The following is an 11,852-nucleotide window of genomic DNA, read 5'->3' on the forward strand; positions in this document are numbered from 1 at the left end:
GACGCCTCCGGGCAGACACTGGTCTTACATCCTGCTCATCCCCGGGCCCTGCATTCAGAGAGAGCAGAGGAGGCTCTCCATTCAGTCACTCACTAACCATGTGATCCTGGCCAAGTGGCTTCATCTCTCTGAGCCTCAGTGTCCTCCTCTGTGAAATGGGCATAACCACATTCACTCTCCCACCGGCTGCCGTGAGCATTAAACACGAGAAGGCTCCCCAAGAACTTAGTACCGTGCTGACACGTGATGAGTGCCTTTTTGTTATTGAGAGTGTCACTGTTATTAAAATTGTTATTAAGATTGTCATTCCTAGGGAGTGACACGGTGCTGCCTCCTCATGCACGAATGGGGAAACTGAGTCAGGGGTGCACGACTGCTGGCAGCAGAGACAGGACTGCTGACTCCCAGGCCAAGCCAACTTGGAGTGTGCTCTTGGTCTGTTTCCCTTTTTGCACGTGAGGCAGTGGGATTCCTTGTGTCTCACCCCCCCCCCCCCCCCCCCGCCAATAGAGGGTCTACCGGGAGCAGGGACGGGTGCCCTGTCCCTGCTCTGGGCTCCTGACACAGCTCTGTTCACACCTGTAGCCTCAGCCTCATGCCTGCTCCTGAAATGGCTGGGCCCGAGGCACTGACGTTTCAACAGCCACATATCACTTGTAATTAAGGGCCCCGTCCTGGGGAGGGGAGGCTCACCTTCTGCCGGAGACACTAAATCCAGCTCCCAGCGGCGGAGAGGATAAAGCATGGCACTGACCTAACACTTGTCAAGGTTTAACGAGGCACCTGCAGGCCTGCTCTGGTGGGGCCGGGAGACTGGAGCCTGCAGGGGTGGGAAGGAGGTGGGGGGAGGCAGCCCTGAACAGGAGGCGAGTCCTGGTCTGTGAGACACAGAAGGTCCAGGAGCTGGTGAGGGCCTTGGGGCTGCCGACACCTGCCTAGACAATTCCAGGGAGCAGATGAACCTCCACAGCTCGGCTCAGCAGGGCACGACGGGCCGTTCCATGAGAGGCTGTAGAGAGGCTCTCTAGCCAGGCAGTCTGGGTTTAAAAACCAGCTCTGCCACTCACTTGCTGTGTGACCTTGGGCAAGTGACTCAACCTCTCTGAGCCTCAGTTTTCTCACGTGTAAAAATAGAAATACGTACCTCCTAGAGGGGTGAGGACTAAATGAATATATTTAAAATGCTTGGAGCAATGTTTGGCACCCTGTAACTGCAAAACTCGCCACTATCATCGTGTGTCCTGGCTGTCCCATATTGAAGGAATCTCCCTCAGTCCTTCCCCCAGAGCAGGCACACAGTAGGTGCTGCTAAATATCGGTTGAATCAAGAACTTGTAAGTGTGATCAGATGGTCTTCCTCAGAGAGGGGCTGGTCTACTCTGTGGCCCCGGGAACAACGCCTGTTGCTTACATGAGCTGCCCGCTCCCTCCAGCCACAGTTTGAGTCAGAGAGGTTCCAAATCACGCCCAAGTGCACTTGTGCTATGGAAGTCTGGTCTGCACCCCCAACTCAGGGCCTCAGGTTCCCACGGAGGGAGAGTGGCAACCAGAGAACAGTCAGGTTCATACTCTAGGCTTCTCTTTATTAGCAGACTCAGTTTTCTTTTCTGTAAAATGGGGCTACTGATCATGCTGATCGTGCTGGGAGGAGCAGCTGCTGGTTGAGGGGATCCCTGTCTCTGGTGACGGTCCATCTGGCTGCCACATTGCCCCACGCCTGGAGAGGAACAGGGTCCCTCCCTCTTCCTGGTAGCCCCGGGCAGTGGGAGAATCGAGGGCTCTGGCTCCCAGCAGACCTGAGCTCAAATCGCAGCGCCCACTGCTGTGGGAGGCCAGGCCTGCTCCCTGGCCTCTCTGAGAGTCTGGAGTTTGCCACTGTCGGTGCGGCAGCACAGGGAGGACCGGGGGGCCTGTTGCTGAGCACACAGTGGGCATCGGTCAAGGGCATTCCTACTTTGCAGGGCTGTGTTCAGAGAGGGAGGGAAGGAGGATTCTAGAAGCTGTCCAGGAGGCAGTTAGCAGGCTCGGGCCTTTGGGGCTGAAGCTGGGAAGTGGCTGTCCTTGGTAGATGACCCAGTTAGCTCCAAAGTGTTCCTCTGAGCGCCCAACCCATCTGTCCGGCCCCTCTCTGAACTGGCTCTCAGCCGGTGACCTCTGCTAGCTGGGGACCTGTGGGCAGGCAGGCGGGCAGAGTGGGCAGCCTGTCCCCAGGTCCCTGGCCAGGCCAGGCCCCGGCACTCAGCACGGCCATGCCCAGTCTGTAAAGATGCTCTTATGTCCAATTGGGAAGACCCTGGCCACTCCGGCCTCGGTCACGGGGCCGCAGCCCCCCTCTGGCAGCCCAGCCCAGCCATCTGTCTCATGCCCCTTCTGCCCAGCCAGCTGTCCCCTCAGGAGCCCTGGCTGGTGAGGGGAGGCCGGCAGAGGTCCTCGGGACTGTACCCCGTGGCCCCTCTTCAGGAGTCACCTCTGCCGAGTGAGCTCACACCGTTTCATTGGCACCTTCTCAGGGGACTGTCTCCTGCCAGCTCCTGCCATGTCCTCCACATCTGCTCCCATCTTTTCAATTGGTCCCCATGTCCTCTGGCTTCTGTCTGGGAACACCTGGCATGTTCCGCCTCTATTGCCCGAGCCCCGGGCTGGCTCCCGTCTCTCTCTAACTGCCCGCCCCGCCCCGGGCCTTTCTCTCCGCACCATCTCTCTTACAACAGCTCTACGAAGCACGGACCTTCATCCCCCCCAGTTTCCAGATGAGGAAACTGAGGCTTGGAGAGGAAGAGGCACAGCCAGACTGTGGGGGAGGGGGGGTGGGACTCAGGGCTGCTGCTCCATGGCCAGGGTGGGAGGACAGAGGGGTCCGCCTGGCATAGAGGTCTCCCACGGGGCCCTTCCTGCAGCTTGGCACCCATTCTGAGGCCGGCCGTCCCTGACAGGGTGAAGGTTAGGGCAAAACGGGCGGGAAGGAAGAACAGATACCCTTTTCGTCAGCTCACTGAGAGCTGGGGACACAGGCCTTCACCTCTTGTGCCCCAACAGGGAGGATTGACTGTAACCCCCCCACTAAGCAAGTAGAGAAACTGAGGCTCAGGGGGCTTACACAACCTGACAGTGTGCGCAATGGTCAGATCCAGAGGCTCTGGAGCGCCTCTGCCTGGGTTGGAGCCCTGACCCCATCCTCACTGGACCTGTGCCCTTGGGCACGTTTGTTAACATCCCCGTTTTCACACTGCAAACAGGGAAGGTGGCAGCAGGCCCTACCTTAGAGGGCTGTTATGACAATTAAGTGTGTTGACAGGTGCAAAATAGAACCGTGCCTGGTGGATAGTCAATGTGCAATAAACATTTGCCGCTTTTATTACTGGTCGTAGCAAACTGGGGTTTAAAATTCATGGCTGAATGCAAGGTTCAGACCCTGAACCACTCCTCAGCTCTCCAAGGAAGTGCTGTGTCCAGCCAGCTGCCCTGGGTAGAGGGACAATTCTTCATGTGGCCACTACCGCCTGCCTTCCAGCGTGGGAGAGCCGGGGCACAGGCTGCCAGCACCCAGGGTGGGTGGAAGGAGGGCGGGGAGGGAAGAGGGCTGGAAGGTGGGCCTGCCCAGCCTGTTGCTGGGGGGTGGGGAGGGGTGGGGCAAGGGGGCCTGGTCCTCAGGACCCAGGGGCTCCTGGGTGGGAGGTGGCATTTGCACCCTCTGCCCCTCAGCGCCCTGGGCTCCTCTGCAGCTGAGGCCCGGATCCTAACCCGCCCACTCCTCCTCCTGACAGGCTCTCTGGAGCCTGTGGCCACTACAGTCGCCTGGGGCCAGTTCACGTAATTAGTTGGAGCCCAGCAGGGGGCTCAAGTGCTCAGGCTCCCAGACAGGGGAGGGAGCTGATCATTTCCCACCCAGCAGGCGTCCTGGGCTCTGAGGACGCTGGTGGTGGCTCTCAATCTTGCCTCCCAGCGACCCCGCCTGTGGACCCCAGGGATTCTCATTCAAGCCGCCTCCCTCCAGGGACCCCCTGCCCCCTGGATGTCCCTGTGCACCTGCAGCCGCTGGTTCTGCCTGGGAGACTCGCATCCCCCAAGCTGCCCTGCGCCCAGGCAGGCTCCTTGGAAGGGCGGCCTGCAGTGGAACCCCCCTTTCTCACCGGCACCTTTCAGAGACTCAGAGTTGTGTCCCTTCCGCTTCGCTCAGGCCTGTGGGAGCACCGCCAGGCCTTGGAGGGCACAGGGTCGACCCTCAGCCCTCAGCTCTCCCCACCCCACGAGGAGCCATAGACATCTCTGCTTCCCAGTCAAGAGGGGTCCTCAACCCTCCATTCACTGGTTCTGGGAATGGGCTCCTTTTTCTAGAGAGGAGCACTGGGCTGGGAGTCCAGAGACTCGAAGTCAAGAATCCGGTCTTCGAAAGCAGAGCTCCAGGTCTCTGGAAATCCTAGGTTTTGGCCTGGCAGTGGGCTCAGCCTGCCATCCCCCCCCCCCTCTCCGCAGCCTGCAGTCTCCCTCTGGGAGCGCTCACCAGCCCCAGGGTGAGATTCTTGCAATGGGGGAGCTGGAGGGACTGCTGCAGGGGGACCTCTTGCGGACTCCTTGGCCACAGGCACACAGCAGGGGAGTGACCGGGCCAGACTGGAGGAGGCCAGATGGCTTTAGAAAGCAGCAGAAGCGCATAAAGATGGACATGCAGATCAAGGGAATAGAACAGAGAGTCCAGAAATAAACCCTCACATTCACAGTCCATTGCTTCTCAGCAAGGATGCCAAGACACTCCAACAGGGAACCAAGAGCCTGTTCCCGAACTGGTGCTGGGACCATCGGATATCCACCTGCAGCTCACGGAGGCCGCTCCTCTCTCAGCCACACAGAGAAACGCGCTCGAGATAGGCCACCAACCTCAATGCGGGAGTGCAGACTGCAAAGACCGCTGGCAGGACATCAGGAGTAAATCGTGACCTTGGGTCCAAAAAACGCCTCCTTAGACCATCAAACACACAAACAAAGGAATACATAAACTGGACCTCATCAAAGTGAAAACCGTTTTCCCTTCAAGGACACCATCAAGAAAGTGAGATGATAACTCGAGATGGGGTGAAATGTATGCAAATTATATATCTGATGAGGAGGCGCTTATATCTGGAATAAAAAACTCTTGCAGCTTAATGATAAAAAGACAAATAACTGAACCGAAAACGAGCGAAGGATCTGGAGACATTTCTCCAAAGCAGATATCCAAATGGCCAAGAAGCACACGAAAAGCCGCTCAACGTCATTAGCCATCGCGGAAATGCAAATCAAAATGCCACTTTGCAAGGAAATTAAAAATATATGTTGACGCAAAATCTTGAACATGAATGCTCAGAGCACAACTATTCACAATAGCCCCAGAGTGGAAACAACCCCCTGGCCATCGGCTGGTGAATGGACAAGTAGAAGGTCGTCCGACCTACGCAGACGATTCCTCAGCCTCAGACAGGAATGAAGTGTGATACACGCTCCAGTATGGACGCACCTCGAGGCCATTATACGAAGTGATGGAAGGCACAAAAGAGCACACATTGTGAACCCCATGAACATGAAATGTCCAGGCAAATCCGCAGAGGCCGAGAGCAGGTTAGTGTTTGCCTAGGACTGGGGGGAGGGGGAGGGGATATGGGGTGGAGGGCAACGGCTAATGGGTACAGGGCTTCTTTGGGGCAATGAAAACCTTCTAAAAGTGGTTGCACAATTCTGAATATGCTGAAAACCACTGAGTTGTATACTCTAAATGATTGGAGTATGTGAATTCTATCTCAATAAAACAAGTTATTTTAAAAAGAAAACACAGGGGTGGGGGGCCACCAGATGCACTTAATAAAAATCCAGTAAAAAAAATGCCCTAGCTGCTTTGGCTCAGTGGATAGAGTGTCAGCCTGCGGACTGAAGGGTCCCAGGTTCGATTCCAGTCAAGGGCACATGCTGGGTTGCAGACTCCATCCCCAGTAGGGGTGTGCAGGAGGCAGCCGATCAATGATTCTCTCTTATCATTGATGTTTCTATCTCTCTCTCCCTCTCCCTTCCTCTCTGAAAAAAAAAAATCAGTAAAATACCCTGGGACAACCCCAGCTGTGCAGAGTTCATAACAACTGTTTCGGGGTGGGTGCTGTGTCCCTGGCCCCAGGGTTGGGAAGCATATGGTGTGCTTCGATGCCACCACAGCCTCAGGTTCCAAAATTCTACCTTCATGTGCCAGCCTCACTTGGAAGCCTGCAGAAGAGTGGCAGGAATCCTGAGATGGGACGTTTTACTAATGCCGATCGATACTTTGCGACTTCCGGTAGAGCAGAGAGGTGACGTGTGGTTGGGGCACTACCCCTGCCCCGCCACCGGCGCCGGGGTGGCCTAGGCAGGCGGTAGCACCTCTGGGCTTCCTTATCTGGCAAAGGGGGAATGGTGTGCCCGCCTAATGGAGCTGTTGTGCCGGCTCATTAAGCTAACTTATGAGGAGCTCAGCACAGTGCCTGGCGTATTAGTAAATGCTCAATGGAGGGAGACCCCTGTGGCTGGGAGCAGCGAGTGTGGGATTCAGAGTCAGACAGCGGTGACTCCTGCTCGGCTCCCTCCTGGCCCAGTTCCTGGTGTTGGCTGAATTGTTTCCCCCAGAAAAGATTTGTTGAAGCCCTAACCCCCAGTGCCTGTCGGCGTGGCCTGATTTGGAACTAGGGTCTTTGTAGGTGTAACCACGCTCAGAGGGGCCTATTCTAATGTTTTCACAGAAAAGACATTCTGATCTCGTCTTTCCTAGAAAGGACGTTCAGTACCAGACCGTCCTTGCCACAAGTGGAAACCTACCTGGATTTGGACTCCGGGCTGCTGGACTCCTGGTCCAGTGCTCCTTTCAGAGGGATTGAGAGGGGCCCTGGGTCGCAGAGGATGGGAGAAGGGGCACAGCCATGGGGCCTGGGGCACGGCTCGTTGTCCTCCCAGACTCCTACAGGCCCCGACGGAAAAGGAGCCCCACCTGACTGTCTGAGTTTTGGAAAGCCAAGTGCTCCTAGTGAGGCCTCGGTCCTACCCAGGTGAGGTCCCCTCTCTCTCCACTCGGCACCCCACCTCCCACCGCCCATCGCTTTCTGGCGTTTGAGTGACTAAAGGTAGGGATGGTTCCCTTGGGAGTTCAGAGTTGCCTGGTGGGACTGTCACTCAGGTGGGTGAGCCCCGGGAACTTTCAGAGCCTCTGCTCCCTCATGGGTAAAACGGGGGTGACCATGCCTGCCTCCGAGGGCTTTCGTGAAGGTCACACGGTTAACTGTGGGTTGACATTCAGCACCCAGTGCTGGGCACACAGACCGTGTTTGGTGGGACGTGGCCTTGAGTGTCAGCTGTGGGTTGGAAGAGCCCCCTCGGTGGTGACAGCTCTGCCCCGTGACGGTGGCCGAGAAGCCCTGTGCTTCGGTCTTCTGGTGGCACGGGGTGGGGGTGTCTGGGCCTCGCCACGTTTAATTGATTGTAACATCGCACCCTGAACACGCTCTCCCGCATGCCCTGCGCCCCAAGAAGAGCCTTGGCCATGCTCCTGTGACTGTGGGTAATGCGTTCCCGGGGCCCAGCATGCAGCTTTGAAATTGGCTTACGATTTATCTGCAGCTCGGATAAAAACATTTTAATGACGGCGTGCGGCACGAACCCTCGGTGTCCCCCACGGGGCTCCCAAATGTCTTTCCCCACCACATAGCGGGGCTGTTATAGGCGTGAAATTACAGCCACTCTCGAATTTTGATCTCTACCCAGAGGCCTCTGGAAACAGCGCGTTAGGATGTGCCGGATGCACACTCGGCGAGGGCAGACTGGGAAGCCGGCTCTGCAGCAGAACTGCTCGGAGCCGACAATGCATGTGGGGCCCTGGGCTGTGCCTGGCTCCCCATCTCCCCACTGACCTGGGGAGCTTCCCTTTGACCCCCAAATTAGCCAGGGGCGGGGCCATCTCGCACCACTGTTGGCTGCCATGGTCCTGAGGATCCCCCGGGGCACAAAGGAGACCCCACTCGCTAGGAGGTAGGGGGTGTGTGTGTGTGTGTGTGTGTGTGTATGAGACGCAATGTCACCGACAGGCCAAAACAATGAGGAGAGTTTAATGTTTGAAACCTGCCTTGACATATATTTAAAGGAGCCATGGAGGTGGAGGAGAGGGTGGCACAACTTTTCTCCTAATTGTGCCTGATTTTTGCTGACATGATTATGATTGGCTGAGACTATAAAGAGACACTATATATTGAACGCTGGAAATTGGCCTGAGCTCAGAGCATTCTGTTCTGCGGATTATCTCATTTTATCCTCCCACCCTTGGCCAAGCCACTCCATTCTCTGAGCCTGGGTTTACCCAATGGGCACAGTACAGTGCTTGCCTCGCAGCTGGCGTGGCCACTGGATTATAGGTCTGTACAGAAACCCCCTCATGCTGCACCCCCCTCCCCTCCCCATCCCAGCCCTCCCCTCCCCCTCCCAGCTGGTGCTGAGCCAGGAGGCCATGCCTCCTCCTGCCCTGCTGGAGGCCAGAGCGCTCCACCTGCTGCCATCATGGGAATCAATGTCCTCCTGGAGGTCTGGCCTTTGGAGGTTTTCAATTTCCCCTGAAGCCTCAGCTTTCCACGGCGCCTTTATGCTTCCATTGATTGCCCGCCCCGCAAGCTTTGTTTCCCTGATAAATACCATTTGATAAGAAAATGGGGGACACCGGAGCCCGGAGCTGAGACCACGACCCTAGCGTTCGGGAGGCAGGACATCTGTGCTGAAGGGGCTTCGGCCACCACTGGGCGCAAGGCCCTTGTTTTTACAGATGGGGATACTGAGTTGGGGGGGCACAGGCAGCCAGAGACAGGCCTGAGCATTAGCACCCCCACTTTGCGAATTAGAAATGGAGGCACAGAGCCAGGCCCAGAACCCAGGAGCCCCGACATGCAGTCCAGTGTGCTTTCTACTTCGTCCCTTGATGCACAAAGGCTTGGGAGGTCCAGGGAGGGGCATGCGGCCGGGTCAGAATCGTTCTTCCTGCAGCAGGTGTGCATCCATCCCGCCGAGACGATGTCTCAGACCCCCTGGAGGCTCCTGGGTTGTCCTCCCCGAGGAGCGCCATCCACTGCACTTCCCCACGGGTGTTTCTATGAACGTGGCTCTTGGCTTCGGCTTGGGAAAGGTGCCCTCGCAGCTGCTCCCACAGTGCCCTGTACCTCCCTCCCTGAGTCCTCACTGGCTTCCAGAGCCCGCATCTGCGTGGTCCATGAGGATCCATTCTTCCTGCATCCCACCCCATCTAACAGGGGACAACTGAGACCCGGAGACCGCGACAGCCGCTGACCTGTGGGAGCTCTGACTACACCCCCAGCTCCATTTGTTCCCATCCACGGTCAGAGCCCCTCCAAGGCGCCCGGCCCGTGAGGGCCCAGCGGTGAGGGCAGCTCTGTCTTCATGAGGTCAGGGTCTCAGTGCTGGTAGAGGAAGGGGGTCCAGAGAGGAAACCGTCAGGGGCAAGGACACACCGGTCACACCTCAAGGTCAAGGGTGGGAAAGGAGAAGGCCTGCTGGCAGCACAACAGGCATTTTAGCAGGTGGTGCCCGGGACAGCCCCTCGGTGTATGTGCACGTGAGCGCGCACACCCAGGCACACACATGCACACACGCACACACACAGCTCCTCACTGAGATGCCGGGGCCGAGGCCCTGCACTCACCCATGACGTTGAGAAAGATGTTGCCCGATGCCAGGACCACCTTCTCCCTCGTGGCGCGGTCGTAGATGCCCACGTGGCACTCGTAGGGACCGTTGTCCGAGACGCGGACCTCGGGCAGCCTGGGGGAGGCAGAGCAGCAGGGTGAGGGCCGTGATCTGGGGCTGAAAGGCGCCACCCCCAAGCCCCACTGTTCAGCCTTCGCTGAGCAAACGCTCCTGGATCAAGCGCACGCCAGCTGGGCTGAGAGGAGGAGCCACATTTATGGAACTCCGACTGTATGCGGCCTGTGCTCAGTGCTTCCGAGGGCGGGGGTGAGGCTGTGTTCAGCCGAATTAAATCTGTGCTCCTTTCAGCTTCATGAACTGGACGGCAGGGGTGCCCACCCGAGGGGGCCTGGGGATGACATGGGTCCGAGGCACCTGGCGTGTGGTACAGGCTCAGAACTGCGACCTAGCGCATCGCCTCCGTGGCCGCCCTGCACGTACGGATTGTCATCCCCATTTCATAAACGTGGAAACTGAGGCTGTAAGGGGGACAAAGTGGCTAACACGAGCTAAGGTGGGAATTTGAACCTGCCCTACTGTCTCTTTATGCCCAGATCTGGGGATTTGAGAAGAAACGCAGAATTCTTGTCTTCAGGGAGCTCGCCCCGTGGACGAGGAGGCAGGGCAGCCGATCATCGCTCCCAATTGCGTGGGAAAGGGTGGGCCAGTTGAGCACAGAGGGAGCAGCGGCTTCTGCCCCAGGTCGTCAGGAGGGCCTCTCGGAGGAGGTGACCCGTGGGGACAGGAGAGACCCATTCAAACCTTACTCCTCTAACAGTCCAGAGAGTAAATATTTTAGGCTTTGTTGCTTTTACAGTCTCTGTCCGTGTAGAATAAAAGCAGCTACAGACAGGGCCTGGGCAAATCAGTGTGGCTGTGTTCCAATAAAACTTCATTTATTGCCATTGACATTTGAATTTCAAATACTTTCTTGTGCCCTGAAATCTTCTGTTTTTGCTATTTCCCATCATTGGGGAAAAAAAGTGAAATACATTCTAGTTCACAGGCTGTTAAAAAACAACAACAGCTGGATTTGGCCCACAGGCTGTAGTTTGATGATCCTTCTTCTAGACCAGGGGTGGGCAAACTTTTTGACTCGAGGGCCACAATGGGTTCTTAAACTGGACCGGAGGGCCGGAACAAAAGCATGGATGGAGTGTTTGTGTGAACTAATATAAATTCAAAGTAAACATCATTACATAAAAGGGTACGGTCTTTTTTTTTTTTTTAGTTTTATTCATTTCAAACGGCCGGATCCGGCCCGCGGGCCGTAGTTTGCCCACGGCTGAGCTAGATCCTTCTTCAGGGTGTGCTAAGAATGGGTTGCTATGCGGTTCTCTCTCCCTGTGGAAAATGCCGGCAGGGCGGCTCTCTCCTCACTCCTGCGTGGGAGACCTCTGTCTCTCTCTGAGCCTCCGTTCTCTCATCTAAAATATGGGGCTGATACTTCCCAGGACCTCAGTGAGGATTAAATTAGACGCAGTCCCAGCCAGACCTCTGTAGGCACGAAAGTGGCCTTGAGTGGAGAGGCACTGTCCCCTGCCGTCCCTTCATCCTGCGATGTCCCGAGAGCCTGACCTGGAGTTAGAGGCCACTAGCAGCTGCATCAGGAAATCTGTGTGTCCTCCCGCCAATTCCAACCTTATCTGGGTGCAGTCACACAGCCAAAAGGGGGTCTATTCTGGCCCCAGCTTAGAAGTGGGGTCACGTAGTTGCCTCTTAGAGGTTCTCACGCTGCAGCAGGAAAGTGGGGGAAGAAGCTCAAACTTACAAACGCCTAGTAAATGCCGAGCGCATTAAACTGGCCCAACAGTCCCGTCAGAGAGCCCCCCTGGGGGGCAGTGGCTAAGAGCACAGGCTCAGGGTGTCCGTCCCAGCCCTGCCACCCTGAGAAGGGAGGCTCCTCAGTCCAGTTCTTCGCTCCCACCCATGGTGGACACATTTTCCACGGTTCCCGGCTAAGCCTCTCTCTCCCCCATCTGCTTCTGCTGAGCAATCTAACCTCAGATTTACGCCTTCCTCCTCTTGTTTCTGCTGTACCCCCGTTTTTGTCTTCCAGCTCCATTTCCTATGATTCACTACCCCCCCCTTCCCCCTCGCCACCCCACACCTGGGCCCCAGCC

At 56.8% G+C, this 11,852-nt stretch overlaps 1 protein-coding gene across 1 annotated transcript in view; it reads right to left on the bottom strand.

Annotated features, from left to right (window-relative positions):
• The window catches only part of IGSF21 (immunoglobin superfamily member 21), a gene marked incomplete at its 5' end in the record, with an annotated part of 28,674 nt that extends 18,834 nt beyond the window's left edge, over nucleotides 1-9,840 (bottom strand). Inside the window, one exon of the mRNA XM_014449483.2 lies at nucleotides 9,686-9,840. Coding sequence (XP_014304969.2) covers nucleotides 9,686-9,840 — 155 coding nt within the window. The remainder of the gene's footprint in view (nucleotides 1-9,685) is intronic.
• Between the last annotated feature and the right edge of the window lie 2,012 nt (nucleotides 9,841-11,852).

Source organism: Myotis lucifugus, unplaced genomic scaffold (genome assembly GCF_000147115.1).
Source record: "Myotis lucifugus unplaced genomic scaffold, Myoluc2.0 scaffold_1212, whole genome shotgun sequence".
Lineage (NCBI taxonomy): Eukaryota > Metazoa > Chordata > Mammalia > Chiroptera > Vespertilionidae > Myotis > Myotis lucifugus.